Raw genomic sequence first — 19475 nt, forward strand, 5'->3', positions numbered from 1 at the left:
CAGCAAGAATATGAATGTTGGTGTCAGAAGTTTGAGTAGCTGCTTTAGGATCTGTCAAAATATCTTGCTGGATGCCTGTGAAACCCGCCCAAGACGTGATTCTCAGTCTTCAAACTATTATCGTCCAAACAGCTTTCTTCAGCATCTGATATGGGACAAACCCCTCAGTCAACCCCATTTACATGTGAAGTTACCACCTCAAAGTTTCAATACTGAGTCACTTGTAAAGAAAAAATAACTTATTTTCCAAGGGGTGAGATATATGCTGCAAAGCTTGAATGGCCTCTCTATAACCTCAAGCTTTAAGTGAAGTATATCAGTTCTGAAACCAAGGAAAAATTGTATTTGAATAAAAGCAGATTAAAACCAAAGAAGAATTTGTTTTAATAATAAATCTTGACTTTTCAGGAGAACAACAGGTAAAAAAAATCTTCACATAAACCACAATTCCTCTTTCTACATAAATAATAAAGTAACTACTTGCAGTATGTACATTAGTTAAATTATGAGGATTAACAGGCTGTTGCATTGTCATTTTTTCACATGAGTAAATTATTTAATTAGATACTGAGACTTGATTTTTTTCCATATAGGATTGGGGATATTTAATAAGACTTCAATAAAATCATTCTGTGATTCTCCCTGCTACACTGTAAGAGAAAGGAGAAGCGCGTGCCTGCCTGGAAACTCAGAGCAGCAAATGTTAGATCTCAGATGAGTAACTTTGACAGTTTTGAAATTGAGCAAAACAGCTCAAGGAGAAGGAACAGGAGGAAAGAAATTGCCTAAGAGATATGGGGTAAAATGTGGAACTTGGAGGAGAGAACACTGAGACAACACTAGAGAGCTGTTCAAATAAACCATGTGGTAGGGAAGGGCCTTCTCAATCTCTAAGTCAATGGAGCTGAAGTGCACGGTGACACTCGGCTGGAAAGATGTGGGGTGTGCCCAGACAGCCCAGAGCTATGTCCAGCTTGCCAGGATAATTGATTAGTCAGTTTATTTGTCCTCATCCACAGAGGCAGGGATCAGCCTGTGGTCAGGAGAACAAGTCTGGTGGTGACAGAGCGTTCTTGGCCGCCTTTCACTTCTCCCCTCTGACATAATTCCTACTTAATCATGGCCCCCTTCCCACAGCCCAGTGCTGGAGCAGCAGCCACCAGAGCTGCCCTGCCCTCACGCCTCACCAGCCACCAGCAGGACTCCAAAGCAGGGCCACTCACCAGCACACACATCCATTTTTGTTCCTCCTCCTAGAAGCCCCTCAAATCTGACAATGAGCAGGAGGGGATTTGCCAGCTGGAAAAGTGTGCACAGACAAACTGAGGATCAGCCTCCAGAGAGCCCTCACCCAGCGCTGCAGGAGGAGTGGGACAACCACGGGCAGGGACAGCACAACCTGCTCCAAACCCATTTTCAGACAGGGGAGTCACTGGAAGGTTACAACAGGCTCAAGTTATTTCTTGGAAATAATGTTGGTTCATATATCCAGTATTTCTTTGCTGCTGTTAGCTCATTTTTCAAAAACATCAGACCCATCTCTCCTTGTCCTTTGAATGGTCTCTTTAGAGAAGTTTCAAGGTACAAAATGTATGAAATTATTTTAACACAAGCATTGTTGGCTGCCTCTTTGAGCATTTTCTTCCTTTGGCACCTCGTACTAATAACATTCCCCAAGCAGTATAATATTTTTTCCAGAACATTATATATGATATGCAGACTGTTGAAGAATTTTAAAATAGGGTAAGAAATTTTCATAGCAGTTAGTGAGCAAATGATTCCTCCAAAGATTCAGATTGACACATTTGGAGAGGATTAAATTTATCCAGAGAATTAAATTTGCATCAAATGAACATAACGAAATACACAGCATAATCTAGGACTACTCTCTATGTTTCTGCATGACTAGCATATTTATTGAGATGTCCTTCAGTAATTCTGATTTTGTCATTATTATTCATCATCATGAAGAGTCTTGTAGTCTTATAAACTGGAGTTTTAAGTTGATTTAATGGGTTTTTAAAACTATAACAAAAAGAATTCATAAATTTCAGCAGCAATTTAGAAGATGCAGAATCACGTTTCATGAATTTAAAATAAAGCTGGTGGATGATATAGATGTATGTTTTTCTAGAGTCTTATATTAAAAACAGTTTCTTAAAACAAGTTTTTTTAAAACATAGGGTCACTGCCTGCAAAACTCAGAGCCAAAAAAATCACAGCTGAGAATGGAGTTTTAAAGAATGCTTTTGATGACCTTTTTCATTTATTACTTGCATATACAATTAACATTGATGTTAAGGCATTTTTCCTTCTAATCTATATAGAAATGTACGGACATCACCTGTCCACCTGGACCAGTCAAGATTCTGAGTTTTTTAGGTGAACATTGACAGGATTATTCCCCAATTCAACAGGAACTTCACAGTTGGGTTTTTTTTAGTGTGCTTTTACTATAAAATCTGCCAAAAAGCACAAAATCAAGCAAATAAAAGGATTTGGATTGTCAAGATATAAAAATCCATCCAAATTCAAGTCACTGGGGACCAAGCTTTTTGGACATTTTTCAGTTATCCATTTTACTTTACTAAATTTTAAGAAGAACTGGAAATGCAAGACACGTTTCATAGAAATCTGAAATCCATGTGGCTTTTCTTCACTGATCTGTTAAAACTCATCAGATATACTCAGGACTGTGTGAAGTTGTCTCTCCTGAAGTGCTGTGACAAGGCTGCTGGAGCAGAAGCACTGAGCTGTGCCATTAATCCTCCCGCGGGTCCCCCAGCAGCGCTCACCTTTTCCCACTCCCGCTCGTTGTTCAGCACTATCACCACCAGCCTGGGGTGTGCCTGGTAACCATCTGCTGTGAAGGACAAATCTCTGCCTTCCCACGTCACATTCATCATGAACCTGGAAGGCAAGGAAGAAAAGTTCATTGAAAAATTAATGGGCTGTCCAGCAGTTAATGAGCAGCAGCAAGTGCAGTCACCAGAACCGCTGATTTAGCCCATGCACCAAACCCTGCCGGTGCTGTGGAAAGCCTGCACTGGCAGCGGGGGAGTTGGGGCATTGCAAGGCAGTTCAGAGCTCAAGACAAAGCAAAATATTGTTGATGTGTGAGTTATAATGCAGACATCCTTTTTAACAGCTTCCACCTTCCATATGATTAATCACTCCCCTCCTTGAATAACCTTCCTGGTACTTTGCACAACCTCACCAGCTTTCCAAGAGCATTTTAAACAAACCCACATCACCTCTGTGTGTGCCATTGCACTGTGGTGTCACTGGGTAATACTCAGAGCAAAGTGCATCCGATCTGTCTTCCCCTGCTCAGACCTCCAGGAGTCCTGTCAGCTCTTCCCAAAACTGTTGCTACACAGCGTTGTTGTGATACAAGGATAAATTCCACTAATGCCAAAACCAGACATGAAAGCTTTGAAGGTGTTGGTAAATATTCAGTTCGGTAATTTCAAAAGAAAAAGGATTAATGTTTTTTTATTCTTTTGTATTTAGTTACTTTTTAATGGTTTTCAAAAGACATATGAATTAATTAGTATTTTGAATAGGAAAAAAATAGAGGAACACAACATAAAATATTAAAGAATGGAAATTTTTAAAATTTTGTTGAAAAAAAACAAAACTCCACACTGTTAGTGTAAAGCTGACAGGGCTATCCCACAGTAAGAAGTAAAACTCCAATTCAAAATCTCAGGAAGAAGACAGTACACCCCCCCAGCCCAGCTCTGTGGTCTGAAGTTATTCACATTGAATTGCTCTGAATTCTCAGTGTATTTAATTGAAAGAAATTCAGTCCAAGACTGATGCTGACAGAAGTGTAGATGTCCATCCCATAGAGGGATGTGTTCTGAAGGGCAGAAATTTACTATTCTTCATACATTACCTGTCATGTTTTATCCACAAGAAACTGATACTGTTTTACATGTTTCTATGGGTTTGGAGGGTTCTTTTGGGTTAGTTGGGTGGTTGTTATGGCTGGCTTTTTTAGCAGTAGTAGCAGCATGATCTCCTGGGGAATGTGACATAGACAAAATTCCTCTGCTCCAGATTCAAAGGAGAAGGCTTTGTATTGACATAGCTACTGAAAATCCCAGTAGCGAAAGCACACTAAATAAACATATATAGACCCAGAAGAAATAATGGCATTGTATCATAACAGTTAATAATTAAATGTGCAGTACCCTGAACAGCCATACTAACATCATTCAGTACCAGTTTGACAGTAATTTATAAATTCACCCATTGTAATAACTCACATTTCATGACAGACTTCCAGTGTGAAAATTTTCCCCTTGACAGAACTTTGCTGTTCAGTTGAACTGTTTTCCCGTATATTCCATTTTTCATCCAGCAGTGAAAGATCTTGCTTGGGAACAAAAAGCTTGTTCACCACCTTGAGAGGCAGCAAACCACCAAATAGGATTTACTTGTGCACACACGTAAGAAACCAGCATAACATTCACTCAGTGCTGAAAACCACTGTGTGACCCAGGGAGTGAAATGCCTGGGAAGTGAGCACAAGAGGAAGTCAAGGATGTGCTGTGAAAACAAGCAATATTTGCATTTGCTCTTCTGCACCCTCCCCTAATTCACACCCATGAGGTAACACCCCTCAAAATGAACACATCACCTGGCAGGGCCGGGCACAAACCACCTCACTTCACTGAAGCTGAAAGCCAAGCATTGTGTCCCCTCCTAAGGGCTGGACCCCAGCACACACCCTGTATTCCATCAGGCCTTTGTGTTCACTTGGGTTTTTAACCACAGAAAATGGTGACTGGACTGGAGTTGAACTCTTCCTTAATGGAGTTTGGTAGGATCACCCTGATTTCAAACACTGCTCATCGTATTTTGGGATTAATATGCAAATGACTGGAAGCTAGTCAAGGACCATCACAAGATGCAGTGCTGAAGCTCAAGTGTTCCAAAAAGACTAATATGAACCACAACTCGATTGAACTCTATGTGTATTTTTAAACCATGTATATTTATCAGCCATTAAGTAAAGAAATACTTTTTGCAAGGTTTGGGTTTTTGTTTGTGTTTTTTTTGTTTTTAAATTCCCTAATCTGAAAAGTCTCTTAAAATTGTATTCTCTGATCCAGACACAAAGGTATGAGTGACGCACTCTGGGCTACCCCAGATTCTCACACTGCAGCAATAAAAAAGAACTTCAAAGAGATTCTTGTTTCCCCAAGCACATTCTTCTGTACAAAATTCATCAGCTGCCCATGTTCTCCAGAAATCAATGCTTACAATTTACACTCGCTTTTGAATTGTCATTTTTCCTCTGTGAAGGACAGAAGTCCTGCTCTGCTTTTACTGGCCACAATCCCAAACAGCTTGTCCTACAAAAAATAACCAAGTGCTTGTCTGTTCCTGGTTAGGAATAACACTGTGAAGAATTTATATTATGTTATTCTTATAGAATTTTAAGATTATCCAAGGTTAATTCTGTGCAAGAGGTCTTTGGCTTCTGAATTGGATAAAATATATTTCTGAAGTAGCTTTGGAAATGCCAGTTCCTGTTCTTAACTAAATGATGTGTTTAGTTATTTGAACTCGTTACTTTGAGGGGTCAATTAGCAACACACCATGGACTTGTAGGTAATCTGTTTCCATTCCTCATTAATGCTACAGCCTTTGCAAAGACACGATAGTGCATGGCCTTGTGATGGTATTATGACATGGAAGTCTTAATTAACTTTTGCAAACCAGTATTTGTAAGATTCCCCAGGTGATACATAGATCAAAATGGCACTTTTTTTTCTGACAGAATTTAAGCTAGTCTCACATCAAATCCAAAACAGGTTTTTTATCATGAAAAGAACCAAACCTTAACTATGTAAAAACTCTTTTAAACATTTATACAATTATTTTTTGCTTGTCACCTTCCCTAGCAAAACTGAGAAGTGTTGGAACACCACAGCAGAACACTTTTGCTGTTGTTTTCACAGCAAGCCTTTGAAGCACCCAGGTTACAAACTTCTCTCAAGGTTTCCAACTTTATTTTTATAAGACTCAGAAAGATCAAGTAGTTCACACAGAGCTTCAGATTAATGCCAAAACTGCAATATTTATTCCTGTCAAAATTTTAACTTTACCCAAAGAGCCAGAACATACTGCAAAAGCTGGGTTTTCTTACCCTGTAACTATAGTATTACAACTTCATTGACTCTAATTCCATTAACAAATGAGTGAAGACTTTGCCAGAGGGATCAGAGCTCAGTTTTCAAAGCGCCATTTGCTTGGATACAAAATTTCTGACACAGTGGCACCTTTCTGGCCAGACTCCTCACAGGAGCCATGGACTTCCTTCTCCATGAGGTGTTTGCGAAGAATTTCCTATACTGGATGAAAACAGTTGAAATCCTGGAGCAGAATCTTTGAGGTTTTCTACTTCTATGTTATAAAAAGCAAACATGTTTGCAGGCCATGGCATTTCTTTTGAAGTTTACCATATTTATATCTATGCAAGATACACAAGTGTTCTCCTAACAGAGCCAAGGATTTGACAGCAAAACCAAGAAGGCTTTTGTGGATTCTGTGTTGGGCATTATTTTATAGAAAAAACACAACCTTATGTAAATTATTAAGGTCACTTTGTTCCAGACAAAGATCAACCCTAGCCCTGGTCTCAAAAGTTTCTCAGGGTGATGTAAGGAAGCCAACAAGGACAGAATAGAAGCACAGCAGAGCAATCCCATGACACAGAAGCAGATGCGATGGCACTTGTAGAGCCTCAGCACCCTCCATGTGCTCTCTCTGGGATGTAAGGGAGGAGCATCCTCACAATATTCATCTCCTCAGCATGGACAGTCTCCTGCCCACCCACCCGTGTCCCACAAGACTCTCCAGGACTGGTCGGGCTCAGGAACGCAATCAGCTCTGTAGTAACAGGCTTGTTTTACAATTAGTGTGAAATTCACCTAGAATGCAGATCCCAAACACATCAGCAGCTGGGACAGATAGAATGGGTAAGGCAGAGGCATTAATGAAAATGTGTCATTTCTAAGCTACCTTCTAAGGAGAGACCTTAGATCTGTAAAACAAAGCACAGGGCAGAACAGCTGCAGGGAGCAGAAGGACCAGGGGACTCCTCTCTGCCATGAGTTCAGATCTACATTTCCTGCCCTCAGATGAGATAATCAAACTTGATAAACTCCCCAGGTGCCATCATCAGGGACTATCATTTTTATTTGCTGTCTTCTTCACTGTGGGGCAGTGTTTCAAATCTCTGACAACTGCAGGCAATGAAGAGAAGTAGCAGAGATTTGGGAAATACGTGCTGCATAAGAGAAACTCTCCCTCTTCTCTCTCAAAGAAGGAATTTCCAAACTGAGATTTAAAGCAGATGAAAGGCCTCAAAACATGTTATCTAGTGATATTTCTCTTTCTTGCAAATAGTGTAAACCCAACCATTTTAATAACCTAGAGAGCCAGCCTATCTGGGCTTGGCATACCAAAAAAAGTAGGAGTGAATCCAAATTTTGTCTTTTCTTTATCTTGTTGAGGCTCTGAACTGCTGAACTTCCTTACTATGATTCAACCATGACATTTGAATGATACTTATCAGTAGAAACCCCAAGACACATAATTTATCATTAAGAAACAGATTTCCTCTGTAAAATTTAATAAAAAAATGCTTAATGTAGAATAAATAATGTGTGAAGTACATACAGAAATATGTCTGCAGTAGAACCCTATTAAAGAAGGTACTGATGCATTATTTTAAAGTCAATTCTATATCCTATGCTATGTAGGATTTTTTTTTTTTTCTAAATTCAAATCCTTTGCTGTGATGCTTGCTCTTTGTGCATCCTCCTCCTCCTCCCAGCCCTCGCTCCTCCACAAGGGTACCTTGCTTTGGAGCTGTGTCTCCCTAGGCCTGGAGCCAGCACGGATGAGTAAAACTTTGGGAGTGATCAGCTCAGTGACTGTGCAGAAGGAACAGCATGCCAGCCTCTGTGACCTCCTGCCAGCTGCTCCTTAAAGCATTCACTGCCACTGGCGCTGGAAAAGGCACCTTGTTCTGCAGACAAACAAAACTCTTGGGGAGCCCTTCTGAAAGAGGGGGCAAAGGGAGGGAAGAAAGAAAGAGCTCAACTCCCTGGGATGTGCCACAGATGAGTGTAACATCAGAACACCAGAATGTTTAGCAAGTTAATGCTATTATTAGCATCAGCATTTCAAAAGAAGCACTAATTTGATCAGACATTGCTGCACCACCTCAGAACCATCCCAAACTCTTCCCCATGATGTGTGCCTGGCTTCCTGCAAGGGGGATGGTGTCTGCAGCAGCTCCATCTACAAGAACTGATAATTTGATTGTTGAGCCCTGCTTTCAGCCCTGAAGGCAGGCTCCACCCAACTGCCAGAGGCCACACTTGTTCTCTTGCTTTAAATTATTTTAATTATCACTATAACAAGGTAATGTTCAAATCCAGTAACCGTTTGGTATTTTCTGCTTCCTAAGCTGACCTAACATGGGAGAAAATTCTAATACAGATTTTCAGTAATTTTTTTAATCACTTTGTCAGTAAACCAGCACCATGTTGGGGCCTCTGGGGCAGAGTGTTCCTCTACACAACCCCTCCTTTGTTGCCTGTGAAGTTCAGTTCTACTTTGGACTCATAAATAATTAGTTAAATATTTATACACCTTCAATCATCTAATAAAGATGATACCTATTGTTCACAAGTCCTCTGACTTGAACAAATCCTCTATAAACTGGCTGTTGATCTGTATGCGGGAAAAGATTAAACAGATTTGCAGGATTATTATCAAACCATTGTGTCCCTTTAATCCCAGATTTCACTCAAATGAGGCAAATTTATCTGTCATGCTAAAAGCTGGACTCAAAATATGAATTGGTGAATAACTATCAGGACAAGGGGGGCAGCAAACCCCCTCCCTCTGAAGGAGGTGCTGTGCTGAAGGATAACAGCAGCACTGCAGCAAGGACAGCTAAGCTTTTGTCCCTGGCCCTATGGACTACCCATTGCTCCTGCTCCTGGTTCAGCGATGATAAATAAAGGAAATTGTGCTTGGGAAGGGTAGGATTCTTTCTGGATCTACACCTCCACTGCTGAAGGATGGGTCTCCAAATCCTGCCTATGGCTTGGCTGTATTTCAGAACAGAATCTCACTAAATGTCAGCACCACACGGCAAACACCTGACTAGCTATGGACAGACACATCTTTTTCCTTTTCAATGGCAACGCTTTACCATCCTCACCCATCCCTGTAAGGATCGGTGTGCTTGGAAATGTTGCAGTGAAATGTCTCTCCCAGGGTCATGACTTCCATACACACCATGAGTTCTCTTGTAAACAATGCAGCACCGTTTCAATGCACAAAGCAGCAGCATCTCCCATGATTGGCAGGGTTATTGTGTTTTGCTGTTTGTTTGCTTTCTTGTTTTCCTTTTTTTCAGAGAGAACAAGAGTTTGTTCAACTGACTTGGCATTAATGAGGTGCTAATTCTATTTATCCTGCTGTGCCAGTATTTCACACAATAGTGGTTTTCTGCCTTGGGTCTTACACAGATGGAAAAAGATGATCTGAATCAATACAGATACAAATATACATATATATCTGTGTTTTTAATGCATTGAAAATGAACCCTGTATTTTATTATAAATCCTTTATTCATAGAGAAAAACTGGCTTTCTCATATGTACCAGAAATGAACATTGATCAGATCATTCCAAAAACTAAAGCAAACCTGATTTTATTCTGGATCTAGGAAGCCAATAAAAGCATCTTAGAATTGCAGTGATGGGGAAAAATAAATTGTGTGCTTCAAAACAAATATATTTCCAAACCATTTTAATACTCAAAGGATTTGAGAAAGAGGGAGGAGGAGCTTTTACTTCATGGCTTTTTTTACACAGAATTTCTTCACAAACAGAGATAAAATTGCTACCTAGATATGGGAAGTCACACATAAAGCATTACTAACTTCCATTTACAAGCAAATTAGCTTTTATAGCATAGCCTCAGCGTACCATCCTGGGTTTAAAGCTGAATTAGACTGTCATTATAATAGATGGAGCCCAAAAATCCTGGGGTTTTTGTGTATTTTGAGCTTTGTTTTGTTCAGGCATCCCCTTACACAGCCTCTTCCCTGACTCCCACTGAGTTCTCTGCTTCTGAGCTTGCAGCAGTGTCCTCTTGTCCAACCCTACTTCTCCAGTACTGATTCCCAGATGGAGAGGGGAACAGAGCACAGCAAATCCCAGGTCCATAAGGTATTTACAGTTACTCCAGCCCTTTCCATTGGGAACATGCCACAAAATCCTTTCTTCAGGTTAGTTTCTTAATACAGCACACAACACATTTATCTTGTAGTTGACAATATGAAACTGCACTATCTGGGACCAGAAACTGTGAAGATTCCACTTCACAACAAAACCCCAATTTAGACACTGATTTGATGTAAAGTAGGAAAGAACAATTTAGTGATGAGGATGAGAAAGTACAATGAATTTATATAATTCACCTTGGCATGGAGAGGCTGGTCAGCTCCCCAGTATTATTTAATACTGGTAAAGTTTGTATACACTTGCCTTGCTAGCAGATTATATGTGACAAGAATAATTTGGGGGAATTATTACATAAGAAAGACTATTTAAAATTTATTCATTTTAGTATAATTCTGATATTTCCAAATTGAAAACAGCCTGCTTCTGATTCTTGTGGTGTTGGAGAAGCTCAAAGAATCTCCAATACAGAAAAGGTATTTTTACTTCATAACTCAGTGTTTCACATCAGGAAGTGACTTTTTTAAGCACAGTGCACTACAGCTTCTCCTATTAATAATTACTAGGTGCATCATGCACTGCATGCTGCAGAATCTCCTGGTGAAGTCTAATCTCACTGCCCTAGCACTCACAAGTCCTGTTCTTGTACTCATGCAGGTTTAATGAGAAAATAAAGATTGTTTAAAGAAATACAGCTTATGCTGAGTGTTGAATACTTAATTCAAGTCTACACTAGTGTATTAGCCAAACAATAGGGTAGGAGCCTTTTTCAAAACAGGTCCAAGTGCCCCTTCCAAGAGCATTTTAAACCCCACACTTATAAGAGAACACAAGTTTCACAGAAACTGGAGTTCAATTATTAATAGTGGGGCTGCTTTGTTTGTAGGTCAGGTCCTACTGTTAAAGCACAGAATTTGTTTTACAGGATGCTTCCACTGCTCCCTGGCACTGTCAGCACATGCAGAGAGGAGCAGCAGGGGTGGGACAGTCCCCCCAGCAGTGCCTCCCACTGCTCTGCCCTGACCTCAGGGCAACACCACAGCTTTCCCAGATCCCTGAGACTCACAGAGCCACTCCCAGGGGCAAATGGGGCAGGAGGAAAAGAACTGTGGGTTTTCTGCAATGCCACTAGAGAATTTGTGGTTTTAGAGGCAGAGGCTCAAAAATAGGAAAGGGAGCACAAAAAGCCTGCAAGTGTCATACTAAAGACAAGTTCTCTGTAAGGAAATGTTAAAATTCATTTACTTGGATGCATCTGGCTTTTAAGAAAGCTTCTGAAGAATGCTGTGTGCAAAGATGTTGTTTTCATGGAAAACAACTGTTCCAGGACATCGTGTGGTAATCAACTCCTAATCTAAATATGCACATACATCTCAAGATTAAAACTGTTCTAAAATCTCCTTTCTGAAATCAGCACCAACTTTTCCTTCCTGTGCCAATTCTATCCTGCTTTTCTGTAGAAAGTGCTTCATCTGCAGTATTTGGTCAGAACAAACGTCATAAATACTACTTAGTAGCTTCCATATTGTCAAGAGCTGTTAAAAAATATGCAAGATACCCTACTTCCTCTCACAGACCAGATAAAGAAATATATTACCCTGCAACATTTTGGATAGAAGTAATCAGGAGTATCATGTCTGAAAGGGATAATTAAAAGGAAATAATAATAACAAAAGAATCCTGATTTAAACCTTGGCAGTTCCCATCTGACAAACTGTTTAGAGAAAACATCTATATCAGCTCAGATTAATGCCGATTAAGTTTTACAGTTATTCTATTAGAGGTGACAAAAATATACCCTTACAAGTAAAGGGGACAGATTTCAGCTCTTATGTGATAAAAGCTGCCTTACTAATCTAATACTTCTATAATTTCCAGGGACAGCACTTTAATGCTTCATATTGCTTGTCTTCTAAAATATTACCGGGTTCCTGCTGATGCAAGTGATACAGGCATGGACTCCAGAGCATTTTGGCAATTTTACCTCATAGTTAAAGTACACAACAGCCTAATTTTTTTAACTCAGCTTCATACCCTCTAAGACCAATTTCTGTCATCTTCTCCACTAGATTGAGAGCAGTGTTTATTCTCCACAGCACCCATCATCTCCAGGAGCACAGCTATCAGTGCAGCACGTCCTCTTGCACATTCTCCTGGAACATCTGAAAACCACTGCTTAAAATGGGCTCAACGGGATTAGCAAAAAACAATATTCTCCTACAAGAAACATACAGTGGCAATAGAAGAGAAAACTGTCAATGCTACACAGGTTAAAATAACCCAAAGCAATCATTCTTACTTGTGCAAGGTTTGAGAAGGCCGGTCATTTTTCTCCAGTTGTCCATAGCAGCTCGTCCTGGCCTCGGGAATGAAGGAATACTTTTCCAGCATGGCTGATGCAGCAGTGGCAATAACCCCAAGGCCATCCCGAACCCGAGCTTCTAAACTGTAGTCCCACTCATCATAAGCTGCTGAAATGAGTCCTGAAGGGAACTCCTTGGGAGTGATTTCTGTGTTACCGCTAACCAGGCTGGGAACTATCCAAAAGAAATCGTAGCCAGTGAGGCCCAGGGACCGAGCCTCGTCCAGGATGTAGACAGCTTCATCCTTGGAACAATACAGCAGGATGACGGATGAATGGATTTTCTTCAGCTGAATTTGGGTCTTGGCATCTCCAAAGGCAGTATCGAGTATGATGATGTTCTGCATGTCCCAGCCCACAAAACTGTTCTCCACAGTGGTCTTAATGACATTGATGAAATCTCGATATCCAGGGAAAGTGGTGGTCACCAGAGAGAACACGTGCCAGTCGTAATCCTGCATGATCTTCAGCATGATAATGGCTTCTTGCTGGATGGAAGCCCCAAACTGGAAGAACGTGGACATGACATCCTATAATACCAAACACAGCAAAAGATTAGTAACTTGGTACAGCTCCAAAGGGAACATTCATTCTTCTGCCTCCTGTTCTACTGGAGCTGCCAAACTTCCATTGCATTCCAGTAACTTTCTGTGGTTTATCATGTTCAGATCATAAGTAAGCAACACTGATCATGGGTACTTACAGCTAAATCAAAATATTTGCCAAAAAGTAACAAACTGATATTTACATAGGAAATTTCCAAATGCTGGATCACTTGAAGACAACAATCAGTAGCTACTGAGGAAGCTCCCTGGGGACAGCCACCCACAGTCAAACAATTCTCCAGCAGAAAGTTTAATATTCCTGTAAACATATGAAAGCAACCCAACAAACTCAGACCAATGTGTAGTTACAATGGAAATAAAGTGCAATGCACATGCTGTGTATGTGCTGAAGGAGCTCTGTACTCCAGACATAATATCTGAGGGGGACTTCATTTCCAAGGTTCAGTAGACTTGGTGGAAGCTTTCAGACTCTGCAGAAGTAGATTTTCTGTCCCCAGTTCATTGCTGTTGCTGCTCCATTCAGAGCACACGGGCCATTGATGCCTGATAGAGAATTAACAGGATGGGACTCAGGACAACAAGCAATTTGTCAGTGTCCTCATTAAAGGACTTAAATAACTTCAAACAATGGCTTCAGAGTCTGGAATTGCTCTGTAATGTCACCCAACATAGATTTGTTTCTGATATTTGTCTTATGATTTACAGAATTCATAATATTTTATACAGCATGAGGGCAGAAGCTGCTTATTTTAACATCATCAGAAATGGGCAGCACAATTAATTTTGTTGGCACTAAATTTCTAAATGCTTTCAGTGGTCTATATTTTCTAAGTTCCTTTTACTAAGTAAGATCTAAATTTATCTTTTAAGCTTACATTCTGCATTTACATACAATAATTCGAGTGTCAAAACTATACATGGGAAGCTGGATAATTCTTTATTTTCATTTTACTTCAGTATTTATTCTTGACCAGTAGAGGCAACTTATTTGCATAACTTATTTGCATCATTTTCAGACACAGAAAGCATAAATTCCTGGTGAAACAAAAGATTATGATTTAAAAATAAGATATGAATCATTCAAGATTTCTTACGCAGGCTTCTGGAGGAAGACACATACAGTGCTTTTAATTTAAAGAGTTTTATGATCATGGTCACAAAATGCTTATCCTATTTTACACTTGCAGAGAGCAGAAACAGATTAATTGATTTGGGTTTCATGGCAGGGTAGTGTTAAACACACAAATATTAGTGAGAATGATAGCTCAGCTCCACAAGCTCTGCAAATCTATTCCAGGAAAACAGTCTGTACCTTTTTTAATAGAAGATGAGGAGTGTTATTACTTTCCAAGTATTAAGAAGCTGACACCAGGATTTTATATAGCTTAACAGCAATAAAAGTCTTACAACTTGTGTCAGACCCTGAAGACTGATATTGAAGGCATAAAACACACACTGCTGGTGTAATGAAATCATCTGCCATAGCCTCTTTGGTACCTCAGTGATGACATTCTGAATGCCAGTGCCAGATTCGAAATGTTTTGGGTTATTTACAAATGTTATAAAATATATTTTGGAGAAGAATTGAATAAGGAACATTTGATTACTGAAGTCTTTTAGGAGCTATTTCCTGGTGACCTGCACTAGATAATACTTAAAAACCAGCAAACAAAATTTTCATATGAGGATTCTCACAGCTAAAGGAACCCAGCACACAGAAAAGCTGCTCAGCGTCAGCATTTAATTATTTAATTACTGATTTACTCCTACAAAGTAAAGTAAATATCTAGAGACAGTGCCATGAATCCAACTTTGCTGCAGCTCCTAACTGAGCATAAAATTATTGTAACGCAAAGCCAATCACTTCAGGTTTTTTCTCCAACTCTTATCTTGGTTTCCATTTATGATTTTGCTAAATTACAGTAAAAAGTAAAATAATTTACAGTAGATGAAATAGATTATATCCATCATATCCCATATCCTTTCACTGTTCTCCATTTCTGTATCTGTTTTTTAGCAACAGAATAATTCTTTCAAACACTACGTACACCTTGGTCCTTTGTGCATCACAAAGAACTTCTCCAATGAGGCAACTGAAGTATTTGAGGGCAAAAAAAAATCACATGGACATTTTCAAGTGTAACTTTTCTGACTATAGAAAGTAAAAGACTAAAAATACAGATTTTTAACCTAGAGCAGTCCTTGGCATCTTCCCTGGCAATTAAGAACAGTCTTGAGCATAGTGCTCTGTGTCACCATTGTAGCAGGCTGACAACAAAAGAGAATCCTTTTCTTTCATAAATATTATGTTAGAAAAACAGTTTATGAAAGAAGTTTTGGACATTTTCGTAAAGGTCACACCCATATTACAGGAACCCATTTCCTAGAATTGTGAATACAAAGTCTATTCAAAATCAGGCAATCATGATTAATTTGAGATTAAAATGCTGAAAAAACCTGTAATTATACAGTGAGAAGAAGTTTGGGTTCAGGAAAAATGGAGACACAAACATCACAAGTGAGATTCTCATCTGAAGAAATTCCATGTAACTGCACTGACTTCACTGGATGCTCTTATAGAGCTGAAGATCTCACTGTGTATTTACAATGCATTTGAAACAGATGGAAGATTACAAGGAAATTGCAGCCTTAGGAACTTCAGCAGATACCTAAATGACTATAAGGAGAATATTCAAGGACATATCCATTAAACTGGAGCGGGGGGAAGGGTGACATTTAATGAAGAAATAGCAAATAAATAAATGAAACTGTAACAGATTCAACTACTGTATTCTTAAACATCTACAGAGGTTTTCATTTTGGGGGGCTTTAAGCTTCACACTCTTTCCAAAAGCATTATTATTCCTCTGATTTATGCAGACTTAAATTCCATATGTGTAACAAAATACTAAGTTCCAATTTTTATATTCAAATGCAAACTAGAGTGATGTTTGTAAAAAACCAAAATTATTCAGTTATTTCCCTTTAACTGTCATCTTGTCATGTATTGAGACATCCATCTAAATCATTGCTGAAGTAAAAATACAGATGTAATATCAGAGGTGCTTTGAATGCATACCAGAAATATTTTTTTTTCATTCCTCAATGTCCCCAGCTATTGAGATTACTGGTGGAAGTTGCAAGGAAGGAGTACAATTTATCCAGAGCAAGAAAAATTTTACAGAGGAATTTCTCAGATGAATCTCAAAGCATGACAATCCCAAGATGTTACACCTAGTATGAATAAAAATGTAGTTGGAAGAAGCAGTTTTCTTTTCCAACTTCTTAGCTAGATTCCACCACATCCATGTGAGCAGAAAACAGCAATGAAAAGAGAAGTTAAAGAGCAAATGAAAACTTTTTGTTTCTTTCTGTCTTGCACATGACTGTACAGTTTACAGCAAAACATCTCCCCATATGTTTCACACCAGAAGGAAGTAATCCTTCCATTTGCTTCTTGCTTTACGTTATTCCTGAGTTTCATCTGTGACAAAGTTCTGTCATTGCAGGAGAAGGGCAATTCAACATTCCCACGCTCGTGCACAGAGCAGCCCAGCTCTCCCTGCTGCTGCCTTTTATAGATTAATATATTAGAGTAAGTTGTTTTTAATTAGTGTACTGAGTCTATAAATCTGTCACTGCTGTCAGAATTGCACATTTCACTTCCCAGTTCCAGCAAATTACAGGAATATTTCTCTAGAAACCTCATCATCAGCTATTTTCATGACATTTTCGTTTCCCAGCTCCGGCTTTTCCACGAGCTCAGCAGGTGCCACTCCCAGCTCCTGGAACAGCTGAGGTAAGCCCTGGTGGCACCTTGTGCCTGCCTGCAGGAGTTGGTCAGCTGAGAAAAGAAATATTTGATATCTAAACTAGTGTAGCTTTTGTTAAATGAAAATTGAACTCTAAACCAGAACAAAACTGAGGTCAACACAGGACCAAATCAATTTTCCACTCTGCAGACATAGAGAGGGACAGGCACTTTGCTGGTAAGACAATATTATGACAGGAAGGAGAAACCAGTATGAAAGAGAGTTTAAAAAGCAATCCAGAGGATGATTTTATTCAAATAGCAACAAGGTTATCATGACAGGACTACAAGTAGGACTTTAAAGTTATCTTAATTACTTTGTTCTTATTCTCTTTCACAGAGATCAGTGAAAATAATTTTTCTCTGATTTTACACCATTGTAAATCAGGCATTCAATTCTCATAAAGAATCATAGCATGTGGTGCCAGGTCTCCATACACAGTGCAAGCTGTTCCCTGTTTCATGAAATATGGTAGTTATTTGTAATTTTCATAAAGACTGGAAAAAATGAAAGCCAGAGTAAAATTATTTGAGCTGATATAAAATGTAGGTAAAAAAATGCATCCTGCAGGGTGTCACCTTGGTACCATTACTCAGAGTGGTGCATTGATTCCCTGGTAAACATGAAGTGAATTGCATTTCTCTGCCATGAATATCCAGCCCCCAGCCACAAAGGATTTTCCTTTGTAGAAGGGCACAGACCCATGCCAAACTTTCAATAAATGCAAGCACTGAAGTGGAAGAGCTGAAAGGAAAACCTTTCCTCCAAGACACCCTGCATATTTTTGAATTCTTAAGTTATTACATTCCGACTCTATTCATTAAGAGATAGAACACACAATTCCCAACACAAACAGCTCACTAAGGTGCCCAGGGAGAAAATTCCTCCATTATCATCATGGGAGCAATTTGAGGGAGATTATACAAAAATTTGTACTTTCATACAAAGCATAGCAACATGTGAGGGTGGAAATAATTTGCTCATTCTTACAAAAAGCAGAAAATACTTACTTCCCAAGGACCTGTCATCGCTCTGGCCTCACACATGGTGAAACCAGAGCCAGAAAAAGGGTGGAAGTTTTCTTACTCTGTAATTAAACTTATGCAAATGCACAGCCAAAAAATGTATAAAGGTCAACTAAAAGGACAAACTAAGACCTTACTTTTTATTTTAAAAGTTTGCTCCAGGAGAGGAACACTGAAGTTAGAAAAGGGCAGTAGAAGCAAGGGAGTATATTATGACTTTCCAGCACTTGACATGTCCCCTTTTATTATTTTACGGAATAAACATCAGAGAAACATGATTTCAAAAGGTTAGCACTGGCTTAATCAAGCATGTTCTTTCCCATTTCCAGAGGAGTCTGCAGGAATTCATTTTGCAAAGACTTCTGTATTTTTAGGTCATGGAGTCAACCTAAGAATTTTGCTAGATAACAGGTTTTGTGGGTTTTTTTTTCTTTTTAATATATCCATTTAATGTTATATTAGCTATTTGGCTTATCTAGGCCTGTTACAAGAGCTAAAGTTTTTTCACTAATTTTTGTGGGGTTTTTGGTTTGGCTTGGTTTGATATTTTTGGGGTTTGGGGTTGTTTGGTTTTTTTTTGTACCAGAATAGCAAATAAACAAAGAGAAAAGAATGAGAACAGGTTTCTAGAGATCATTGCCAAGTCACCTGGGTTTGTTCCTTTACATTTTCAAATAATAGTGTCACGTCTAATGAAAGTAACTCAATATGTGATTACAGTGAAATAACCTAATTATGGAAGATGACTAGTTTTGCACAGAGTTCATGAGCCATTCCTGGGCTGGAGCTCACTCACCATCTGGTATTTCAACACATCTGGGTTTTCTTTCACAGATTGTTCAAACACTGGAAATTGTGGTGGCTCAGTGTGAGCTCCTGATCAACCAGGACAGACAGGTGAAAAATGCTTTCAAAGGCTGAAATGAGCCAACAAGCCTGTGACCAGGAAATAGAATCCTGAGAAGATTCACATGGATCAGGAGGGATTTTGGGGTGGTCATTTAATGGAAAGTTTATTAACAAGATGCCTCCTTTCTAGATATGACATTCGTTTCCACAGTTACAGAAATGTTTTACACCAGGAATATTTCAATGAGGAAGGGCAATATGGATCTGCTTTGCTATTTGGATAAGTAACAGCTATTGTGCAGCTTTTGGGGTCAAAAAGAATCTCACTGTAAGGAGTACTGATGCCTCAAAGAATAAAAGGGGAATAAAAAGTATTTTCCAAAAAAATCTATTTGTTCTGTACGTTCAAATATTTATTGAATATAAATCATTGACTGTCTAACATACGCTGGGTCATGTGGTTCCATACATCCATTACATCCATTACAAGTGTAATCAGCATTATCCTTATCATTGAGTACTTTACCTTTATGGGATTTGTGTGCGAGTTTCATTTCCTGTCAGCATTTCACCCAGAA

At 39.1% G+C, this 19475-nt stretch overlaps 1 protein-coding gene across 2 annotated transcripts in view; it reads right to left on the reverse strand.

The window, feature by feature from the left end:
* The window catches only part of GRIN2A (glutamate ionotropic receptor NMDA type subunit 2A), a 163161-nt gene that overhangs the window by 59251 nt on the left and 84435 nt on the right, over window positions 1-19475 (reverse strand). For both annotated transcript variants that reach the window (XM_005522881.3, XM_088063911.1), the window contains 2 exons: window positions 12583-13175; window positions 2796-2910 (listed from right to left, as the gene is read on the reverse strand). In XM_005522881.3, coding sequence (XP_005522938.2) covers window positions 2796-2910; window positions 12583-13175 — 708 coding nt within the window. The remainder of the gene's footprint in view (window positions 1-2795; window positions 2911-12582; window positions 13176-19475) is intronic.

The sequence above is a fragment of the Pseudopodoces humilis genome, chromosome 18 (genome assembly GCF_049639895.1).
Source record: "Pseudopodoces humilis isolate 2021_Gansu_Grassland_sample_001 chromosome 18, ASM4963989v1, whole genome shotgun sequence".
Classification (NCBI taxonomy): domain Eukaryota; kingdom Metazoa; phylum Chordata; class Aves; order Passeriformes; family Paridae; genus Pseudopodoces; species Pseudopodoces humilis.